Source organism: Pseudopodoces humilis, chromosome 2 (genome assembly GCF_049639895.1).
Source record: "Pseudopodoces humilis isolate 2021_Gansu_Grassland_sample_001 chromosome 2, ASM4963989v1, whole genome shotgun sequence".
Classification (NCBI taxonomy): Eukaryota; Metazoa; Chordata; class Aves; order Passeriformes; family Paridae; genus Pseudopodoces; species Pseudopodoces humilis.
Genome location: NC_142201.1, coordinates 23,967,032 through 23,990,709, shown reverse-complemented (window position 1 = coordinate 23,990,709; position 23,678 = coordinate 23,967,032). Strand labels below are relative to the sequence as shown.

The window sequence follows — 23,678 nt, the reverse complement described above, 5'->3', positions numbered from 1 at the left end:
ACATGAGGGTGGCAGACTATAAAGACAAGTCCTTGCTTGATACACTGTGTGCCATTAGCACCTAGGACACTGAGAGACTTGATTGTCTACAGAGGAGCTCCATGCTGGATGAACAGAAGGTGGGAAATTTTGTGGACAAACCACATCACTCTAAGCAGAAAACAAAAATTGCCTAAGGGAGGTGTTGGTGCTTGTGTGCTGATGTGGAGAATGTGGGTAGGAATGATGCTCCAGCCAACTCAATTGACACAGCTATGGCAAAAAGAAGCTGTGAAAATGTGTCCTTTTCCTCCCAAGCTTCTGGTTTCAAAACTGCCTCAGATTGAAAAGCAGCTACGAACAGAGTTCTGCACTCAGCTCTGCAAGGGGCCCTTCCCGGGACTTGGAGAGAGAGAATGAAAACAAGTCTTAAAAAAACCCCAAGTCTTAAAATTACTAAAGCATGTAAGCTAACAAAGGCAGAGAAAGATCTGTAGAAGAGCTAACCAAGAATACAAAATGTAAAACACATGAAACAGCATTGTGTTATGGCAGTCTTACAGCTGGGAGTTAAATCTGACCATACTCACTGAAAGAAAAACCTTCAAGCTCATATGAATGAAAGAATAAACAAATCATATTCAGAAAAAAAGCCTACAAATACTGCAAAGTAAACAAGAGACATTGAGCCCAGCAACAAACTTTGGCACTAGGACTAAGGAAACACAGATAATCTTTTAACAGAGATAAAATTTCCCTTTTAAGATCCATTAGTCTGTCATAAATCAATTATCAATCCATGTATGTTATAATAAACTTTGTGCTGAAAGAAAAAAAAAAAAAAAAAAAAAGAGACTGACCTTACAATTTATACTCCAGACCTCTAAACTTGGCTAAAGCACAGGGGCACAGAAACAGATGCATCAAGAATTTTACATTTCCCAAAATCTGAAGGACCCAGTTATGGGGTTTTTTTATAGCTTTTAAGTGCCTTTACAGCTGGTGATGAGCAGGATTTATCGAAAACCAGTTTTATTGCTGAGGCTGGGAGTACATAAGCTTATAGGAACTACTGGTGCTGGTCAGACTTTCCCTCTTCAAGGTCAGTCATTATGACCACTCAGCACACTTTGCCCATGTGTCCCAATTCCATCTCACACAGTCCCTCAGGCTCTGTCCTCACCTCCTTTTCCTCTTGGAAGAAGGTGGGGAGCCCTCAGTGGTGGGGAGCCCCAGGATGACCAGATGGCCCCTCTAGGCTAGAGGGGACCAGCTCTGCAAGGAAGGTGTGCATGGCTACAGACAGAACAGCCGTGTTGTGTCAGACAGCCTGGCCCATGACACTGAGCCACACTGCACCTGCTGAAGGCACTCTGTACATCCATCAGTTGAGAAGGATCTGTCACAGTCCTCATCCAAGCCTTTTATCACCCTGCTCTCAGAGGACAGGATTTGTCTTGTGAGGTGTGCAGTCAGCTCTGAGAGACCTCAGTGCACTCTCTACCACTGAACCTGTAGACTCGGTGTACTTTTACTTGCAGGTGGAGAACAGCAAACGGGCTGTCCTTTCTGCCTTCTGTTTCATGGCTGACACTCATTAGCAAAGACTAGCTTAGTTCAGGAATGGTGAAATCACCTGGGCTGCACACTGCTTAGATCTCTCTGGCAGGGGCAGGTTAATGCTGTGTTCCAAAGCTTGTTGTCTGCTAAGGCTCAGTTACAATCAGTATGGCAAGACACCCTTCAAATGTAGTGTATGTGAGAAACACAATATGGGTAAAGGCAAAACATTACCTGTGGCTCCTGGCACTCCTGGCTTTCCTTGGGATCCCTTTGGTGGCCTAACACAGCCTGCACCTGCAAACAAAAAACCAAGTTAGCTGCACTATACATGCTCCTATGTTGCCTCTCTGTGTCTCTAGGCCTGTAGTTGAGACAATTTCATTAAAACAGGCAGAAGAAATTAGCAAGCAAACTCCTAGTTTTAAAGGAAATTTTATTCTTCATTGAAAAAAAAATTGGCTATGAGCAGCCTTTTCAGGGGAGCACCCAAGCTGATCTCCACCCCAAGAGCTGCTCTTCTGCCCATTTTACAGGGGCTGTGGTGGCAGGTCCAGTTGGACCAGCATGGGAAGGGTAGTCCAGCCTCATAGATGACCGTATTTTTCAGAATAAGAGAAACACTTTGTTTCCACCCATAGGTGATTTATACCTGTGAAGCAATCAAGTCAATTTTTGTAAAAATCTAAGGGTTTTTTTCTTATATGTCACATTGCACTGAAAATTTTCACTTGAAGTTCTTTAAAAAAAGTTGCTAAAATTTCCTTGGGCACCTAATTTCTGGTATTGGTTTTTAGATTGCACATTAATCATACAATAAATCAGGAGTGATGAAATAAAGAATCTCTGAATTGTAGAGGTAAAAGTGCAATAATTTTAGAAAATGTTCAATTTGATTAATTTAGTTTAGAGCTACATAGAATATATGCATAGTTATTTGTGACCTAAAGTTCAAATAGTTTACAACCAAGAGCATCCAAAGCAGTCATCAGAAAGAAAATATCCACCCATAAAAGCAGCATAATACTAAAAAATTCAAACCATTTTTATGTACAGTACCTGACCATATTGGCTCAGTTGCATCTCCTCTAGGAAAGTCTTCAGTGACCTGGCCACAATCTGTGAGCAAAGAATTAGAAAACACAGTTATCATCTAAAAGAGAAAAATTGCAAAAAGACAAAAATATTCTCAATTCTAACCAAAATACCTATAAAACCTGCAGATAATGTATTCTCTTATGTATTTTGCACACATACCACACAAATTATTTGCTATAATATACTGAATACTCTTCACACATTGATTAGATCCAGGCTTAAAACCCATCCTATCCAAGTTAGGAGGCTGTCCCATGCACTATGTAAGGTTGACATGTATTTGCTTTAGCTTGAATATTCTGCCAGGCTTCTCAAGGTGGAGAATAAAACTGAGCCTGAGTTCTTCTGAATGTAGCCCTGGCATTGCTATACTTGGAAGGAGCTTGAAAAGCTGCAGAAGTACTATGAGGAACTCTGAAGGGTGGAAACATGACTTTCTCTGGTCAATTAGAAGATTATGTTGGATGGGAAAAATCAGAGAAAACCAGAGAAAATTTGAGAAAAACTGTGGGATTTCCAATGGCAGGACATTGCTCCATTGCCTCCAACTGCTTGAAACCTGAAAATATTACTTGCTGGCACTAACACATTAATTCATGCTGTATCAATACCTGACATGAAACTACTGGGACCTCAGAAGTATCTCCTTTTTCGAGATTCCTGGACAATACCAGCATTTCCTTTTACCCCGCATAGCCCCCACCACCCCTTTTCAACAGTGTGCTGTATAAATGCTGCACACAACTCAGTGCTGATCCCCCATGGCTCTGATGTAAGACAGAGCAGTGTCTCTTACCTAGTTGGCCAGGCTCTCCTGGCAGACCAGGCAGACCTGGGGGTCCTGGGTTTCCAGCTTGTCCTTGGTCACCTGGAGGACCCTGGAACCCTTTTGGACCAGGAAATCCTTCACCTGGCAGGCCTGCTTCTCCTGGAAAGCCCTTTGGGCCTAATTCACCTGGATAACCAGGATCACCGGGGAAGCCTCTGACAGCATCACCCTGCGGGAAGTGAACATAGGTGGTCACTCCTGGCTTTGCTGAGAAACAAATGCAATTCAAACAGTTGAAACATCAGGCAGTAAATTCTCAAGTGTTGCATCCCATTTCTTTAAATCAACGTTGAAAAGAAAGTATTTTTTAAATAACCTGACTTTAATGTAGACCACATAGCAGTAAGGTCATGAGAGAAGTGCTCCTTGAGGGAACATTCCCCTTAAAATGTTGGCTCATGAAAAGCACTTGGGCAATTAGAATCAGTGTTGTGGAGGGGCTCCTGGCCATTCCTGAAAAGCTGTAAGTGGGTTTGGGGAGACCAAATGCATCGTTAGAGATGTTCCATTGTGGCTTTTACTTCTGAGAAAACCTGACATAAAAATGCACCCAAAAGACTTTTTTCTCTGTCTGCACTCCTAGTGATATTTCTACACTACTGAATCAACATTTTACAAACATCATTAGAGAAGGCTTTTCTATGTTCAGAACCATCTTCTCTGGTAGGAGAAATACTGTGGTCTAGAGTGCCTAGTATAGCCCTTGCCCATCTTCAAATATGATATATCCCAGTGGTTCAAAACTTCATTTACGATGGGCCACAGCAATTCTTCTTGCAAGTCATTTAATTTTGCCTATAGAAGGAAGTTAGAAAATGAACAAAGACTACATGTCTCATTTCTAGATAGCTACAGTTAGTTAGATGAGTTGCTACCAAGCAATACAATGACATAAGGTACCTTTTAAGGACATAAAATTGTAGTAAATTTTGCTTTTCTTCAACACAGCTATACCAAAGCTATTGAAGTACAATTACAAAGAATCTCAGACAATACTAGAAGGAGTCACTAATAAACCAAAAACTACCACTTGTTGTTTAAGTTAAATGGAAATAGAAGTGAAAGATTTTTCTAAAAACCCTGACAGTAAACCTGATGCTTAATTTATCAATAACCAGCAAACCCCGTCTATTTTTGCATCATTATCTGTGAAAGAAGGACAGGCTGGTGATCATTACCCCTCAGAATTAAGTGCATTAGTAACTGGGTGTGGTGTATTTGCTGTATTTGTTGCTCACCGGAAGGCCAGGCTGTCCTGGTAAACCATCCAACCCGTCTCTGCCTGGTAAACCATCTTCACCTCTGATTCCAGGCAGCCCGGGATCTCCTCGGATTCCTTTGGTGCCTAAAGAACACCTTCCATTGTGAGACCAATCTTTCATTAATGCTATAAATAATAGGAAAATATAGGTGATAAGAATTTTCACTCTACCTTTCGTGGTTATGTGTAAAGAGTCTCCCTTTTCTCCTTTCCGTCCAGGAAATCCAGCTGGACCCGAAAATCCCTGGTGTTACATACATTAAAAAAAAACCCAAAACAAACCAGAACTGCTTAAGAAACAGGTATCAAGATTTGCATTTCTACTGTCCTGCTTAAAAAAAAAAAAAGCCTCCTTAAATTTTTCTGTTTTCTTGCTAATTTCTGTGAACTATTTCCTCTGCAGTTGTGCAGAATGTTTATTAATGTGTTCTAATTAGGAGCAAGGTCTCTATGGCATGGTAGAGGAGATTTTCCATGAGGATGGATTGGGACACCTGTGGCTTTCCATGAGCTAGAATCCTGCAGGTGACTGCTTCTGCAGAATTGCACTGGAGAGAACATGGTGAATTACTCACTGTTAGCCGCTAAAGAAAGTGCCCTGAGCAACTCTTTGCCACCTTGGGAAAAAAACCTTAGGGTTCTAATCTTAGGGATGTGCAATTCCTCCCGTGCACCCCTCCAAGGAGAACAACCTCACAGCTGGCAGTGGACTGTGATTCACAGCACTGTTTTGGGGCTGAGAAGTAGCACCACCTTCATTTACCAGACAAGAACTTGGGCACAGAGGGATTGAATGATCAAATCACTTAATCAAATCACAGACCTGTGGTTAAGTTTTGGTTAGAAGGGAGGGCTGGAGGTCCCTGGCCCAGCCCAGCACTTGGAGATGAGAAGGTTGCTCAGCCTTCAGCTCACCTCAGAAGGTGGCTCATGCCCTAGCCATGTACTGAAAATCTCCTAGGAGGGAGACAAAGACAAACTAAAGACCAATCTCAGGAATTCGTGATTCCTTGGCATAATGGCTGAAACCTCCTCCTAAAGAGCCCATCTGAAAGTGCAATGTCTTGCTGCTGGCCAAGAGCCTTCACAGAACCAAATGCATATCCATGGTAGGCGCCAAGGCCCAGAGGTGACAGAGTCATTTACCAGTGACTGTTTTATGCCAGTTAGCTTTAGTTCTGAGTAATTCCACTCATGCTCACTAAAATATAAGCTGTGTATGTTAGGTTTTCCTCAGCCACCTCTTACTGCATTCCAGGGCAGACACTGAATGAAAGGGGTGTACCAGATAAATTTATTTTTTGTTTTAAAATACTCCTGTGCCAAACATTATTTATAAGTGTGTCTTTGGCACATTCTGAGTGAAAAGCATGTGTAAAAACTATATGTCAGCTTCAGGTCGCCACATCAATACAGGTTTGCACTTCTGTTAGTCAAAAGAGTGAGATTAATTTTGATTATAAGCATTCTGCTTTATTTGGGACATCTTTGAAAAGTGCATTTTAATGGTGAGTGAAACCAATCTGTACTCCATGGTAAAACTGTTTCTTTTGGACACTGATTTTTTTCAGGCCAAAAGAAATCTCAGGAACAAAAAATAAGTCTGAATTACTGCATTAACACTGCACTAATAGCATGATCTTCACATTACTATTTTTTTGTTCTCAAGATTTAGTTATGTATAATATAATTTAGCACAGAGGTATTTTGAAAATATTTTACAGCTGCTTCTAATTTATCTTTCTAAACAGAAAAATATCCCTTTGCTTGGGATAAAACTTTATTTTCATTAAACTGACAAAGATCTCATCAAGATTAATTGTATTTATCATCCCCATATGTACCTTGTTGAACATGCTTAAAGAATTGTGGAGTGATTTTTGCCCCAGAATATGGACCAAGGATATGTAAGCTACATTGTTTTACTTTTTGAATTTGCTGTGCTATGTCTGTACATGTTTATACTTCTCTCTGTTCTACAGTAACTTAAATTCTGCGATGAAGAATCTCAAAAGCAAAAAGCCTTGTAGAACTTACAAAGTTTTAACCAAAGTATCAAGATTATATTTTTGGAAATATTTCTGTCATTTTTTTTATGACTTCTAGAAAGTATAGCTTTTCATAAAAATATTTTGAATTTTTGAAAAAAAAATTACCTTTTCTGCTTTTTTTTAATAAAGTCAAAGTTTAATGTATTATATTTTAATTCTAAAAAAATCCCCAACTTTAGATAGTTGTGAGTGAGCTTGGTTGTTATGATGTTCAGAAGAGCCTAAAGTACTAACTGAAAACATGTTTGCTCTGATTTCTTTGGACTTTACAATGGTATGCAGTGATAAGAAAAGAGGAATGGTTTTAAACTGAAAGAGAGTAGGTTTAGATTAGATATTAGGGAGAAATTCTTTACTGTAAGGGTGGTGAGGCACTGGAGCAGGTACATAGAAGAGCTGTGGATACCCCATCCCTGGAAGTGTTCAGGGCCAGGTTGGATGGAGTTCTGAGCAGCCTGGTCTAGTGGAGGGTGTTCCATCCCACAGCAGGGGTTTGGAACTGGGTGATCTTTAAGGTTCTTTCCAACCCAAAGCATTCTACAATTCTTTGATAAACAAAATCAGCTTTTGGGTCAGCTTTACAAAGGCCTTATTCTAAAGTCTTGAGAGATGTAACTGACTAAAGCCAGTTCTGCCTGTGAGGAGCCATGATGCAGTTAGCACACCAAATAGTACAGCACCTCTGTGTATCATTAACAAACAGGCTGTTAAAAGCAAAGCCCTTTTCTCAGTGTTACTGAATAGTATTTTTTAGAAAGAATATATTGTAAACAAGAACCCTACATTTTATCAGTTTAACATATGCATCCTATGAGCAACGACCTTAGGTTACTGCTGGAGTTGTTTCCCTTCTAGATAGATCACACTCAGTATTACAGCAGCTTGAAAGGGTTCTGCTTTCTTCAGATAGAAGGTGAACTTTGGTTTATGAGGAAATCTTTCACTCTCCCCCAAATTTCCTATTTTCACTTCCATCCTAGCAATTTTTGGCCTTCAGTATTTTATAGATAACCTCCTGAAAGCCACTTCAAAGTGGGGATGGAGGGAGGCAGGCAGGAAGAAAGGAAAGGAAAAAGGAAAGGAAAAATACTTTTCATCATTTTCCCATGGAGAATAGCTTGAGGTTTTGGATTTTTTTCACAGTAGGCATATAAAACTAAGCAATAAAGAAAAAACTATCTCACTTTTGCTCCAGGGTAGCCAGGAAGACCATGTGGTCCTTGATCACCAGGTTCTCCTTTCCTTCCAGGCTGGCCAGGGGTTCCTGGAAAGCCAGGAGGGCCACGGGGGCCAGTAGAGCCCCTTCTGAGTTCCTCACCCAAAAGGCATCTAGTGCAATCCCCTTCTTCACCTAAAGAAAAGATTGGAATAAGAAGAAAGAAAGCTCTATCAACAACAAATAGATGTGCAGCTCTATCCATCTTATATATAGACTTGAGAATATTTGAGTATCTTCTCAAATACTTGAGAGAATTACTCTTTTTTTTTTTTTTTTTTTTCTGACAAGAATCCAACACAGCGTTTCTCTGTCCTGTTAGCCCCAGATCAAATTCATCAGTCCTCATGCATGTCATAGTTCAATAAACCCAGACTGAACAAACTGGGGCTTTACATAATGCATAACAGCAGATCATCTATTGAGTTATCTGTTATAACCTACCTTTAGGTCCTTTTTGTCCTCTTGGCCCAGGGAAACCTTGTAGACCAAATCTACCTGGTGTTCCCTCTCGTCCTTTTAATCCAAAGAGAGGACCTAGAAGTTTAATTAAATAAAAATATAAATTAATCTACTGTAGATTTACTCTTTTTCTCTTTCACTCCTATTTCATTGAGCTGCAATGCATTTTCCCATTTCCTCTAATGTCACTTACTGTCTAACCCAGCCTGCTGTGACATACTCCCTTCTCTCTTCCCCTCTCCACCTTCTGACAGCTTCTCACACTCATTCTTAGTAACTTTCATCTGCTGTGGCAGACAATCCTTGCCATTCTTTGCTCTAACACTGAATTCCTCCTCCCAGCCCAACCTACTCTGCATTAGCACAAGTAGCCTGCTCTGGATCACTTCCTCCACATCTTTTTCTCCATTCTTTCAAATGTTGCCAGAATTGTCTAAAAATCATGCAAACTTTTTCATCATGGATGAGTGTACATGACTTCTGTGTGTGTCCTCTTCATCTCTCACTTCATTTCATTTAATTTAATTTCATTTTTCATATTTCATACTGTCAATATCTCACTTTGCCCTGACAACAGCTGTCTTTAAATTAATCAATGATGTTCCTCTGAGTTCTCCTAATGTCTGTTTTTGCACTTACCAGGGGCTCCAACGGGACCAGGTGGACCACGAAGTCCTGGTGAGCCATCCTTACCCGGAAGCCCAGGTGGTCCCGCAAAATAAGCAGGAGATCCTATTTCACCCTTTTCACCTTTTGGTCCCATTTCTCCAGGTAAGCCTGGCTTATCCCCATCCCCTGAAACAGAACCAGGGAAAAAGTTCAAAACAATTTCTTAACAGTGCTGCCCAAAGAGCTGTGATGTAACAGAAGAGAAAGTTCATACAATTGCATCTAGCACACAAGATAAAATGGACATATTTATCATGGAGCAAAAATGGTAACTACACTTTTCACTTGAGCAGATCAATAGCAGCTACAGAAACAAGGCTCTGTCATCATCTCTATTTCAGCAGTTTTGCAAGAGTCCCATTGGTCCAAAGGCAAATGCTCCTCTCGTTCTTTGCTACCTGCAGTTATTATCTACTACCCTGCACTGTGTAGCACATGATCAGCATAGAAGTTTTCCCCACTGTGATCCTGTATCAGTCAAAACTCTCTATAAAATTAAGCTGTTAGAACGTGCATTGCTGGGGCATTACCATCAGAAAATCCAGGATCACCAGGCAATCCACGATCTCCCTCCTCTCCTCGGTCTCCTGGGAGTCCAGAAACACCTGGAAAGCCTGGATCACCTCTTGCACCTGAAAGACATTCCCAGTTCCACAAAACGTGTTAGTGTCATGCTGCTCTTTGTAAAAAAGCAAATATTAGAATCTTCAAGTGCTTTGGAGTAGTAGAGTTTACAATAGTTTCTAAAACGTAGCTTTAGAAATGGATTGTCAGGAATGGTGTGGAGCCACCAAGCCCAGGAAGAAGGATAGTATCTTTCACTTTTCTCTAATATGCAGCTAGAGCTACCTTGCTCCTGGGAAGCACAGAAGAGCAGCTCTCTGAGGAGAGCCCCTCTTCTTCCTACAGGAAGTTTCTACTGTAACAGATGTGTGATATGTGAGCTTTCCTTTGCTCCCCACTACCAAAAGCATCTGCCTGGGTCCAGCTACGTGCTCTTGTCAAAGATTAGTGATAGTAGAGGACATGTGGCGTGTTCAGCCCCCTGCCTGCTTCTTTCTGCCTCTACATAGTCCCTCCTGCTTCTAAAAGGCTGGCAGGGATTTTGGGGTGATTTAGCCAATGTTTTGGGCCTCTTGCCCCCTTTCTCTGGGAGGAAGGGAACCATTTACCACTAGTCTCTCTGGCCTGCAACAAAATTCGTAAACTCTGTGGTATGAGGACAAAAGCCAAGGCAATGGCATGTGATCACTCTTGCTGTTTTCTGGCACCTTCCCTTGAATAGTTTTGGCCTTGGCAAACTGCTATCACCTTTTATGTGTTTCTAGTCTAGCCATGCAGAGCCACCACAGCTCTGCAGAACAGCTGACACTGGGTGCTACAAGCTTAGTGAAAAGATCGCAATAGAAGTGTGTCAATTTAAAAAAGGGAAAAAAAATACTCTTATATTCTTTAGGGCTTTCTAAATTTGTGGGTCTTTCTCTCTTTCTTTCTTTCTTTCTTTCTCTCTCTCTCTCTCTCTCTCTCTCTCTCTGTGTCTGTCTGTCTGTCTTTTCTATTAGATGATAAGAGGGCTCTCTGCTGTGCTGTCACTACTGCACTTTATCCAATGTCTGAAACAGAACACAGAAGACAGACTCCCATTCTTCCTTTCACTGGACAACAAAGTCACACGCTTTTTTGCTTGCTTCTTTGTGGATACAGGCATGCATGGAAGCCTTTTGTATAGCAATCCAGCTTTAGTGGGAGAGACAAAGAAACCACCTGCCTGCAAAAAGGTGATTAGGGCACTCTCTTGGAAGGCAATTACAGCTTCTGGAACACTTTAGCAAACACATTTTTTTTAGGAGTTGAATTCTCAGAATGTCATGCTTTTGATCTATGCAGAAGGTAGTAAAACAGCTAAGATAAACAATCCAAACAAAGAAGATGTACCTTTCCTTGGGATGCGGGAAGGAAAATAGGAATCTGGCCCTGGAGGACCCATCTCACCAGGCTCCCCCTGTCAACAGAAGTTGAAGTATCACCTAAGCACCCAAGAACATTATTATAGAGAATATCTTTTAAAATAGAAATGTATGCCCACGAAACCCCCGAACTCCCAAAGACACTGACATGACATTTAAGAAACCTCAAAGATATCAAATTAACAAACCGCGTAACTGGCTCAACAATGACAACAGACACGATTGCTACTACATGATAACAGAAAAGGAAAGAATGCAAAATGACATCTGGCTTATTGCTTCTAACAAATTAAAGTAAAGCATTACCTTGCTTCCTCTGGGACCATGGCCACCGGGTGGACCATCAAATCCTGGAAAACCCTGCAATGCACACAAAAATGATTGACTTTTCCTTTATCAGAGAGAGGCTAAAATTATTTGGTCTGTAGCAATTCCTGTAACACCAATAAGGCTCCTTGTGGTTTAATGCCCCACTTCTTGGACCAAGCCTAACTCTTGCCAAAGGCCAGAGGGACCTGCTGTGCTGCTGGCTGTGTCACCCTGCAGTGGTGCAGATGGAAGGAACACCTACACTCACACCATTCCATGGATGCTGCAGGGTGCAGGAGGAGAACAGGGGATCCCTTTTCTGAGACACATTGGCCAGGGAGCCGGACCACACCAACCTGCTGCAAGAAAACTAAACCAGTCACAATAATCACAAGTAGACATATTTTCACTGTAATGGAAGCAGTGAGCAGGGAAGTAGCACTGAACTACACAGGTGCTTTTTGCTCCTTTCCAGGTGGCTAAAGGCTGTTTGGCTGAAGAAAGGTTGAATGAGAAGAACTCAGAAGAAGCCAGATTTCAGAGATGCTGACCCAGATGAGATCATCTCTTCTGTGTGCTTTACTCAGCTGTTTGACAACTTTTGTTCTCTACAGAAAACGTTTATATGTACACTGGAAAGAAACTGGTGTTAAAAAGGTGTGCTTTTAGCAGAAAACAGTGGACAGATCAACAACTGATGTCAATTAACGCATTTTTGCTGAAACCGGTAGTTTTGTGTAATTCACACTTATAATTACATTATTAGCCAGCTTCTTTAAATCTCAGCGTCTTTCAAGTTTCAGTGGGTACAACTCTTACCCAGAACTTGAGTGCTAACAACCAGCTCTGCAAGTCACTCTTGAAGTAGTTTTGAAGCACTAAAAGTACCACAGCTCTCAATAAGATGCCGCAAACTTGATCACATATTTCAGAGACTTGTCCGTAATGTCAAGTGTACATCACACCATTGGGAAAAAGAGTCTCTTGATTATCAGTTGTAAAATCTCTTTACACTAGGTGGAGCTGGTGGCCTAAAAGCAAAGCCAGCAGCTTCCTACTTAACTCCAACTTCATTTGTGTGCTAGCAGGGCTTAATCATCCTTCTTTCTTTCTTAAGAATAAAATCACTCAACAAAAAGGAGGTTGTGAATAGCACATAAAGTAGGATGTCCCCTCTCACACACACACACACACATTGTAGAATGGTAGTCCATCCAAACCAATGTACCTCTGCTAAAATTATTGCCAAGATTCATCCTCAAAAAGGAGCAGCCACTGCTCACATCTGACTCGAGCATGAACCCATGTTAAGGTCAACCAGTGGGCTTTAATGGGTTTTGCATCAGCCTATCCATGAATGTACTAATAATAGCAATTCCCTTCCACACCACCAGGACTGAATGGCTGTGCAAATGTTATTTTTCTGATTTCATGTACTTTCATGTCCCATGTGTTTCATGTTATTATTGTTTCGCCTTGGTGGCAGGACAAATCTTTAAACAACTAAAGATGGCAAAGCATGGAAAATTCGTGCATCCCACAGCTATTTACCTCATGGAAGTGATTTCTAAAGCTGACTGAAGAAGTCTTTTACTGAGTCCAAACAGAAAGGCTCTGTCTGACAGAATGCTATTTTAAATATTTGGGTGTGTTTCCATGGGGACAGAGATTTAACTGGTATATTTATCAGTTTCCATCTCTCTTCTCCCTTTGTGATATCCAAGATAACTGTACATCTCAACCACATCTGCAGAAAGCTATTCAAAAAAGTTTCTGCTTGTAGCAAGAAAATTACAGAAATCATAATCACAGTAATTAGAACAATGAAAGTGACACCTTCACGTAGTTCTCTCAAAAGATGCTCATGGTTTAAACAAAACTGGACTTTAATCGTGGGGTAATTTCTTTTTCTCACTGATGAGAAAAATAACTGACCCAAAATTAGAATGATGGATGAACCCAGATTATATCTGTTAGACTGCAGCTAGTGGAATTGCAGGCAGAATTTGTCCTCTACAGTTTACTTTTCAGACAGATTGTCTACATATGTGTTAGAAAAAACAGTCTTGTAGGAAATACTCACTCTTTCTCCACTGAGTCCTGGAAAGCCATTGATGCCAGGCAGTCCCTGTGAAGGTACAATGAAATTAACAAAATAAAATTACATTCTAACATCCTCATGGCAAAGAACCATTATTATTTATTAGATAAAATAAATCTAATGGCTTGAAACTCTAACAGTCACACTTCAGATATGTTTTCAATTAGATTTTTGTATGGTGCAAACAGTACAAGTATGAAATCTAATCTGGAATTTTATTTTTTTCTCTCTTAATCAATCAACACTGTAAATTGACCATAAAAATTTTAAAGATGACTGAGATTTTTTAAAAGGAACATATTCTCAGTATTGTTCTCACTCCATTTAAGCACTTCAGAAACAATGCCCCAAAACAAGCAGTCATAGATGCTACAAGGAAGCACTTAGATTAACTTTTGTTTGACTCCACAAGCAAGTGGAGTCAGACTCGTGTTTGTTGACCATGGTCTGCAGGCAGCTCAGATGAAACAGTGAAGTACAGCCTGCACTGGGGACCAGGAGAGCAGCTGTGGTTAGTGAGCACAGCTTCAGGTGAGAGATGCACAAGGCCTCCCAGTGATGGCACAGGCTTACCTGGCCATTCTTGGGCATACCTGTGAGTCCTGTGGGGACCTCCTCCCACCACCACTTCAAAATGGCCTTTTTTGCTTTCCTGCTTCAGGCAGTTCTGAGCTGGCCAAACCTACTGATCTGAAGAACTGTAATTTCTATGATCTGTTCATCTGTGTTTTGTTCCAGAAGGCAAACTCCCAGCTCAGATCCACACATTCACATGAGTGAGTTCTACCTTTAATAAGTGACTCACCCTTTGTCCTGGGTAGCCCATTACCCCTTCTTCACCTTTTTCGAGAGGAAAGAGAAGTACACCCTAGGAAAGATTGCACGTGAGTTCAACTTATTTCTTCATTATGTGCAAAAAAATTGTAACAGTGTTTTATGGAAGCTAAACAGGAAGAAAGCATCATTGTAACACAAGGATAATCTAATAATAGCTGCATGTGAAAGAACTGTTGTCCTTAAAATTAAGTGTAACATGCTTGCTTCATTACAAGAGCAGGAGCAGGACATTAGAGAGAGGACAGTGTCTCCCTCCTATCATCTCCTTTATTTCTTCTGTGTCTGCAGCTCTGAAGAAGAGCCAAAGTAATTACTGAGCTATACAACCAATTAAGCAACTCAGCTTATGCCCAAACTGTAGCTTCAGAAAGCTATTTGGGAAACACAGGCATGCTGCTATCCATCCTACTATACAAAAAAAAAAGGAGAAACAAATATCTCCTTTTGCTACATCAGCATATAATCTACAGTTTTCCTAATGAATAAAAAAAATCCTACATGTGTAAAATATGGCCAGCAGCTGAAGAACTGGCTAGCAACCACACATGGAGGGCATCAGGGCTCACAATGTGACCTTCTCCCATAACCTTGTGGAGCTGCTGACCAGGCCATCTGAGAAAATAAAGCTCTGCAAAATGCTCAGTGAGGCATCCCTTCTTGGTAAAGACTGTGTTTTAAACCCCTCTGGGCAGTCAAAAGGAACCACTCAATGGCAAAGCTATTTAGTTAGTCTAGAGGTTGTCTGTGATTTATAACTAAACCATAACTAAACCTTCAGTCAAGCTGGGTTGACAGCTTTATACAATACAGCAACATATGGGATTACTGCCCACTTACTCAACAGATCTAAAAGAAACATGAGACAAAAAGTCTGTATGTGTTGGACAGTAGGCTAATAAGGATTAAAAAAATATTCCATATATTCTTATTTAATAAAATATAGTGAGATTTGAAAACATAGATAAGAAGAATAAGTAAAGAGATTTATTAATAATTAAAATTAAAAATGTATGGGAAAGTCTTATTTTAGTAAACCAGTAAGAGAACAACTGATTGTGCTGTGCAGTTATTGCACATCAAGTTGTTCAGTTTTTCTGAAGCATAAGAACTGGTGTCTCTGCTTATAACACATCTATATTGCTCCATATCTATATTGCATCCCATCAGTGAACAGCACACAAGTATTAACTCCAATATTATTATTTGAATTCGTTTTTCTCTGCATGACTTACTGGAATTCCAGCTTCCCCTCTTGGTCCAGGGTCTCCTCTTTCACCCTAACAATAAAGAAAAAGTGTTCAGATAGGTTTGGCACTCCCATTTACATTTCAATAATTTTATACAATGCAAAATGATGGATGAAGAGAAAAAACTCTCCTCTTGTGCTGTTCTTTATTCATACACTTCTTGGATGAAATGAATGCTTTCTTAATAAGTTTTTGAATTTGCTTTTTAAAGAAATTTTTGATAGTTTTTTTGAAAATGTCTCTAGGAATGTGAATGCCCAGCTCTTTCCAGGCTTGTTCATGAGATGTCTGGGTCGTGAGTGCCTAAGTAATGCCTGTTAATAAATGCACACTCACCCACTTTTACCTACTGATTATCTATGAATTATTTGATCAAGAGGTCCTGGTAGGGTAAGACAAATCATAGCCTAAATTCCACTCTCTATATTGATGACATCTCCATTGAATATAACAGCTCTCCTGGTAAGTAGCTCACATCTGGGTGTCTCTGTTTACTCATGAAAATCTCAGCATGTATGTTATTTAGGGCAGACTGCAGAAAGTTAAAGGTGTTTTTAGATCTTCCAGTATCCTAGCAATTTACTCATCTTACTGCAGAAATCATATGAGCCATGTAAACTTTCTAACTTCAAATATGGGACAAAAAGTAACTGATCTGGAGGTTGGTGTCTGATACAGAATATACCCATACAGGGTATGACTGCCTCTGCTCCCAGCAAGAAGCAACAGATGAGAATAAACTGCATCTTGCATGGGGGGATTTCTCCAATATGTATGAATAAGCCTTAACTCTAAGTATATAAATATCTGCATCACATAGATAAGTTATCAAAACAAACACAGTAATGGTTTCTCAGCAGGAACTTCTGCCTGTAAAATGAGATGTGAGTGATGGCCAGTAGTTGCATGCTTAAACAAAAAGTTTGCCAAAGGCACCTCTAAACTTGAGAAATACTTTCTGAATTACTTTAGCCACCATAGTTTCAATAAATACTTTATGATCCAAGTTTGTGAAAGTATCAGATTTCTCTTTTAATATATTAAAGTCTTTTAAGTTGTATATGTTAAAGCCCGTTTAAATAATATTTTAGTTTTGGTAGTGCAGAGCTCTCAGCTCCTTGTTTATTTCAGAAAAATACCTTCTTCTTTACCTTGTGTTTGTCAGAGGGGACACCCATCAGTTCTCTTGTAGGAAGCCCAGGTGGACCTGGAGGACCTGGGGCGCCCTGCAGGATAAAAATGAAGGAACATTTACTAACAGCTCTAATACCTGGTCAAGCTGCTCATCAGCAGAAGCTCCAGGACACTGCAATCAAAGGAGCAGCACAGATTTGCCCCTCCTGGGAGCATGGCTCTAAACCTTACACAACCATACCAAATAAATTTATGGCAAGATAAATTAATTTTGTGCTGGGTTAACATATAGCAATACTTGCTCTTGCTCTGTGTGTTTCCAGAACAGCAGCAAAAAATACTGCATTACATAAAGTGGCCTGGCTTTATAAATTCTAGAAGTTTTACCTCTGTGTCAGTGTAAATGAGAGCACAGAGAGACCTAAACATGTAGGGATTAGTTCAGCTAAAATGTCCCTTATAGAGAACATAATTGCTTTCCAACCTATACTTAATTTTTCCTCTTATAATTATATAATGCAATTGCAAATGAAGAGAGTATTTAAAATATGTTCATTTATAAATAGCAGATAACATCCACCTGTCCTTTAGTAGTGACATGAATTCATTAGTTTTCCTTTACCTGTTCACCTTTTTCTCCATAGAAGCCAAGGCCCCTGTTGCCCTGAAAAAACAATAAGTCAATGTTTACCAAGTGTATAACTCTAATCTAATCTAAAATTCAAATGTAAACATGCTTAAAGGCCTTTTCAGGCTTACAAGTCTGTACAATACCACTGAAGAACTGCTATCAAGTAATAGTCAAGGTTTACCTTGAAGTATTTTTATAGATTTAGAAGTAATTTTACAGACCTAAACTTTTAGAAAGACAACTCTATTTAAAATTTCATGCTACCAGTTCTTTGAGTCATCCACTGAGTAATGCCATGAAAAGATCAAGCATTTAATCTGCAAGATTTTTAATAGCACTGAATGCTAAATAAAAACACCTAAATGGGCTGGAACAATGAACTCATATATTTTTTCCATGGAGATAAAATTGAATATTGTGAAGACTGCAAGGATTCTGTGTTCATGGTAAGCTACTGTGACTACAGTAGCAAATTAAATCTGGCTCTAGAACTGATTTAATCTTTTCAGCGTAGGTGATCCCAGTGTAAGATTAACTTCCCATGGTATGCAGCCAAAAAAAGAAAGTCTTGTGCTACACAGTCTTTGGTGCAGCCCATGGTTCTTTCTTTCACCGCCTCAAGTAGGTCTTGAATAAACCTCAGCAACACAAAATCGACAAGAACAACCCTGACACAAGGACTTACTTGTGGTCCTGGGGGCCCTGGGGGTCCTGGTGGTCCCTGGGGAAGCACAAGAGGGGAGAGTGAGTTACTTGTTGCTTTCTAATCAATGCATGCAGGAGGTGACTCTGTCTGAAACCTAAGTATGTATTTAGTAGGGAGTGTATTCCTCAGCATCCCATGTGCTATTGTCACTATATTAGCTGTATTTACCATTCTGAAAAATACCTTCTTAAGTCACATTGTAATCTTTCTGAACAGAATAATGGCAGTTACCCAGCCTAGATCTTATGAACACCCCTTTTCTCAAGTAATAAGAACTTGTGCTTTAGGATCCTGACTAAGCAACATTTTAAGCTCATACCTGAAGTTAAGCACATCTTTAAGCGCTTCACTGGGCTGCAGTTTTGGTACTGTATTGGTCTGTAAGGGGGCTGAACTACCCACAGGCATCTCAGATTACCTACTTGGAATTGTACAGAATGAAGTCAAAGGAAGATGGTGGAAAATGAAACTAAACAGGACCTGTATCTGCCAGAGGCTTACAAGAGGTAGGAAAGCCATGAATTGAAGAGACAACCTCTCTTGCTTCAGTCAGCTATGCTGGTTAACAGGCTCCAAAGGGCTCTACATTAAAAACTCTGCCAAATGAGGGAAAGCTGGGGTGAATAAGAAGCATGAGCTGTTCAGCTCATGGTGAATGAGTGGCACAGAAAGGAGAGAAGGTTGCAGATAGAACTGTCCACCTACTGTGCCCTGAAGGGGATGTTAGCTGCATAATGCAAAATCAAGCCTAACTTGCAAGGAAAAGATAGTAACATCCAGGTGAGACCTGAACTTTTTACACACCTCTGCCTTGCTATGTACCTTTGTGTGCACAAACACTAGACTTGTTCTGAAAAAAAGGTGCTTTTGAATCACTTTACTTGAGTAATTTGTGAGCTACTGCCTAATCTACCAGGCAGATGCACTGCACAGGGTATCCCATAACCTGGAGAGCCTGCAGGGACCTGGGGGAGCCACGCCTGCCTTCTGCACTACCCAGCACTTAGAGAAGAGCAATGATGCAAACTCAGACCTGAGAAGTGCTCCCGGGTCTCTCTCACAGGTGAGTCATAGCTTTAGATTCAGTAAATAACGTTGGATGTATTTTTCTCAAAAGAGATGTTGTCAATATGGTAACCAGAGGGATGTGGGGCCTCCCCAAGACAGAGGCTCTGAAAATGTACGGTTCACAGCACTCCAAACATCCCAGGAACAACACTGGGAATATGAGTCACTGCAGGCTGGGCTCCTGTGTGAAGCTCTGAGCTTCTGTGGGTTTGCTCTAAAGAAAAAGTAATTAAAGGACTGATTTCCCTTCAGGAGGACCAGTGAGAAAGAAAAGGTGCAGTTTACTCCAGGTGATAAAACAGGTCAGTGCAGAAAATTAACTTTGAAAGGCTTAGCATGCTGTGGGTTTAGGGTCTTTTTCGTTTGGTTTAGCCTGGGTTTTCTGGGGGTTTGTGGTGGAGGGGGTGTCCCTGAAAACAGCTATGGAGGCTATGAGTCAGATGCCCTGAATTAATTTTTTGCCTCTCAGATCAGGGATGTAAAGCAGGTCCAAAGTAAATTTTGACAAGACAATGAAAAGAGCAAATGCTACAAACTTGTATTACAGGAAAATAAAAGAATCTTAAAGAAAATGAAATCTATTGAATTTGACTAGCTGCTTCTCACCCATAAAACTATTAACCATGGAAATAAGAAATGTAGAAATTGTATCTGGAGAGAACACAGTCTTCTCAAAGAACTATACTACAACAAATGTCAACATCAATGCTGTAAATGATGATTTTGGAAAAAAAAAAAATCACTGAAAAATAGTTTAAAGATAAAATTGCTTTCTAAATACCATTCAATCTCCTGTGGGAAGTATAGAGAGCAAATATACATATTCTTTATGAGCAGAAAAGATAAAATATTCAAGTAATTATATTTCTGATAACTCAGTGTAGGGAGATATTCCAAGGAGGTTAAAAAAATACAACATGAATCGAAAGCCTCTGACAGCACAGGGCAAAAACCCCTGTACCTCTTTCTGCAATATTCATCCCTCAGTGTCTCATAGTGCTTTTTAAAGGGTTTCACATCTATTGAGACCTTCTTCCTATTTCTAACCTAGGTTACAATCCAACATAATGGAACTTGCTGAGATAATTCTTCTGTTTGGTTAATTTTCTAGAGAACATAATTTAAATATACTTACTGGTCTTCCTCGCTGTCCTCTTGGACCAACAGGTCCCTGAATACCCAGTGTACCTGGAGGTCCCTTTAAATAAAAAAATCCACCAATTATCAATAAATGTTGTTCTGGTATTAGTTACTGCTGACTCTTCATCACATCCACTGTAACACTACTTACTGGAAAACCAATGAACCCTGAATCCCCAGGATCTCCCTAAAAAAAAACCAAAAGAGAAAGAAAGGAGTAAAAATGCAATGAATTCTATTTACAAAATGGAATAAAATATTTTTATTGCTCATTATTTTTCTTCTCATTCAAACAACTAATTATAGCATGCCATGTTACTCAAACCCTTCCTTACTGATGCATTCCACAGAGATGTTGAGATAACTGAATGTGGGCCACACAGATTTCATACCTTATAGATATGGTTCAGTTGCATGTAATAGAAGGGTACAAAGGGCACAAAGTTGGGTACAAAGCTGGCTGATGAAGTTAGGGATCCAAACTACAAAGTTGAACTATACAACAGACCACACCGAATTTATTTTTTTAGAAAAATCCTACCTAACCAGTGGCTTAATTAGGGCTATAACCTTAGCTGAAATGTCCAAGCTCATTTTCGTGAGTTGCATGGGAATTACTAAATCATTTTGATTCTCTTCTGAGTCACTAAAAGCATTTGGAACATACTGTTTTCAGTGACCACATATTTTAACTTCAGTACATGCTGAAATGTTTTTGGAAATTAGAACCAAAAATGTTCTAGCCTAAAGACCTTTCAACACACATAAATAATGTGGCATTCAGTCCAAACACCTTCAATCATTTTAAGTAGCATCTTAACTGCCTGGTTAATTTGGGTTTAGTTAACAGAATAATTTGTGGAACCAAGTACTTTCTGAAATGAATACAGGTGTCAGTAGCCATCCTTGGCTACAATACAGTTGAGCATTTCTTAAACATTACTTAATCACTCCTGACTATTAACTACAATTCTGAAGATTTTCTAAGAGGAAAAGAGGTTTCCATAAAAAATACAGGCAACTTACAAATATGTCAAAAGAAATACCTATTTTGGCACTTACTCCTGGCACAAAATACACACAAAAAATGTCAGCAGATCCCTTCCGTGCTGAGTATAGCTCAGTTGTAGCTTCAAAATCAGCCACAATTTATACTCTACATATGTAATCCCTTATCTCCCTCTTATACCTTCAAATAATGCAAGATTATATGTATATATGAGAAAAAGATGCAAGTGATTACAAAACTTAAAAAAATTAAGGATTAGACAAAGTAAAAGAAGCCATTGGAATACTTGGGGTTTAATAAATAATTAAATAAAATATTGAAGGATATTTGACCCTAAGAAAATCAAACACTTGCATGAAAATTTTACAGGAAAGATGCTAATAGTAACCAGAACCATTCAATGGAAAAACCTATGGAAAAGAAAAAATTTTGCCATGCAGGATACAAAGGCAATCATTGGATAAAGAGGGAAATACTTGACCTACATCATCTCCAGTGCCTTTGTAATCCACCTATAGGCTGACATTCCCTGGAAATAACTGAGTTTGAATTTTCTGCCTTGTACATCATATAAACTTTGCTGCAACCAGAGAAAGCAGAAGCTGCTTTCAAAGCCTACAAAAAATCAAAGTGGGCCTCTTGGTATTGTGCCCATCAGAGTATAAGAAAAATTTACTCTCCATCACATGTCTGAAAAGCGGTGCTGGGCAAGAATAACAGCTGGGAGTTAGAGACTCACCCTGTGTCGGCTGATGATCTCCGGCGCTACTATGTACGGCTCTCCCTTCTGGCCCTTGGGCCCTTGGACTCCCTGAAGGTGACCAGAAAAACCAAAACACAATGTAAGCTCTCACACCATCTATGTAAACATGTAAACAGCTAAGAGCTAAATGAAAAATGTTTGTTGGTGTTTTCATAAGTGTACATAAACACACTGCAGTTTAGAGGTAGAGACTATGCCTACCTTTGGAAATTTATGGTTTAGAAAAAAAAGTGTAAACCCTTAGAGTATGTAAAAGAATGAATTTCTAAATTTTGGGGAGAAACTCCCCATTACCAGGGAATGGTATAATGGCTTAGCACCTCCTAGCTAGAGCTGATGCTGCACTTCCCAGGGCTGACATGTGCCATGTAAATCCAGGAGCCCCACTGCTCACCTCAGCATGATCTTGTGTATCTCAACATGAAAAGACAATACTTTGGCCATGGGGCATGGAAGAAAAGAATACTTTCATCAGCAATTTTGAGTTTAATATTCTATTATCGCTGTTGATTAAAGCTGCACAGGTTTTCCTACAGTAATCTCTCTGCAAGACCTGTGTGACAGGGATAGCTTGAGCAGACCTTCTGGCCCTGGCTGCAATGCAATGACCAAACACAGTGCAGTGTGTCCATGCTGAGTCTGCACAAATGCTCTGCTGGGCCAAAAAGCCCCACATTCCCTTTGTTAAGAAATGTCCCAATAACCCAACGCAGGTGTGAGTGAAACTCACTCCAGCAATACTCTTAGCTTCAGATACTCACTTACTGCCAGCTACTTACAATGCTACCAGGGAAACCAGAGAGTCCAGGAGTTCCCGAGTCACCAGGGTCACCTGCTGTCCCATTACAGCCATCATGACCTGGTTTCCCCCTTGGTCCTGGCTGGCCTGGATGACCCTGTTGAGGGAAAAAAAAAAGTGTTTATCTATCCATCTGTTTCTAGTTTTCCTTTTCCTGTAGTCATGAAGTATTTAGACATTCTCACATTAAGCCCAAGGCTTGGATCCATGGGAAACTAGGATTTTCAAAGACAGAAACAGACAGTGCCTTTTTTTAATATAGCTGCAGCCTGAACCAGATGCCCCAGACAGCATGAAAAAACGAGTAGTGAAGGACCTCTCAGAAAGGGTAAGAAAGCTATGTTCAATGCAGGCTCTGTTATGCAGAGAACTAAGCCAGATGAGGCTGCCGTGTAGGGATCCACCAAGTACTGAGATTGTTAAGCATTTCAGTGCCTCACACTGGAAGAGTGGGAAGAAATGTTCCTCATTGAGTTTGAACAGCTTCCAAGACAGGAAAAAAGTCAAAGATGCCACTGGAGCTAGATTGAGTGTCATGATGAGGCTGTGAATATGGAAGCAAACAGCAGGGCTCAAAGGTAGCAAGCTGGGGGCATTCCAGGGCCTTGACACAGAGCCTATGAAAAGTTACTCAAACTGTATTTTCATTGCTGTTCCTACATTCACCTTAACTGCTGTTGCTTCTTGTTTGCACTGAGGTTGATGAGAAGCAAATCTTCCTTTGAGGAGCTCTTTGTTCCAGCAGGCTCAGTCACATAAAACCAGAAATGAACATAAAACATTTCTCCCTTCTCCTTTGTCCATAGCAAGACTGTTCTCTTGGCTTTTGCTCCGTTGTTTAG

General features: G+C 40.1%; 1 protein-coding gene across 3 annotated transcripts in view; it reads right to left on the bottom strand.

The window, feature by feature from the left end:
• COL4A2 (collagen type IV alpha 2 chain) overlaps positions 1 to 23,678 on the bottom strand; it is a 138,310-nt gene that overhangs the window by 25,872 nt on the left and 88,760 nt on the right. For all 3 annotated transcript variants that reach the window (XM_014248586.2, XM_014248569.2, XM_088050974.1), the window contains exons 7-27: positions 22,817 to 22,933; positions 22,014 to 22,085; positions 20,417 to 20,452; positions 20,261 to 20,323; positions 18,037 to 18,072; positions 17,343 to 17,384; positions 16,738 to 16,812; positions 15,572 to 15,616; positions 14,308 to 14,370; positions 13,485 to 13,529; positions 11,399 to 11,452; positions 11,061 to 11,127; positions 9,656 to 9,757; positions 9,096 to 9,251; positions 8,439 to 8,531; positions 7,963 to 8,129; positions 4,899 to 4,971; positions 4,705 to 4,811; positions 3,434 to 3,635; positions 2,599 to 2,658; positions 1,774 to 1,836 (exon numbers count right to left, since the gene is read on the bottom strand). In XM_014248586.2, the coding sequence (XP_014104061.2) occupies positions 1,774 to 1,836; positions 2,599 to 2,658; positions 3,434 to 3,635; positions 4,705 to 4,811; positions 4,899 to 4,971; positions 7,963 to 8,129; positions 8,439 to 8,531; positions 9,096 to 9,251; positions 9,656 to 9,757; positions 11,061 to 11,127; positions 11,399 to 11,452; positions 13,485 to 13,529; positions 14,308 to 14,370; positions 15,572 to 15,616; positions 16,738 to 16,812; positions 17,343 to 17,384; positions 18,037 to 18,072; positions 20,261 to 20,323; positions 20,417 to 20,452; positions 22,014 to 22,085; positions 22,817 to 22,933 (1,738 nt within the window). The remainder of the gene's footprint in view (positions 1 to 1,773; positions 1,837 to 2,598; positions 2,659 to 3,433; positions 3,636 to 4,704; positions 4,812 to 4,898; positions 4,972 to 7,962; positions 8,130 to 8,438; positions 8,532 to 9,095; positions 9,252 to 9,655; positions 9,758 to 11,060; positions 11,128 to 11,398; positions 11,453 to 13,484; positions 13,530 to 14,307; positions 14,371 to 15,571; positions 15,617 to 16,737; positions 16,813 to 17,342; positions 17,385 to 18,036; positions 18,073 to 20,260; positions 20,324 to 20,416; positions 20,453 to 22,013; positions 22,086 to 22,816; positions 22,934 to 23,678) is intronic.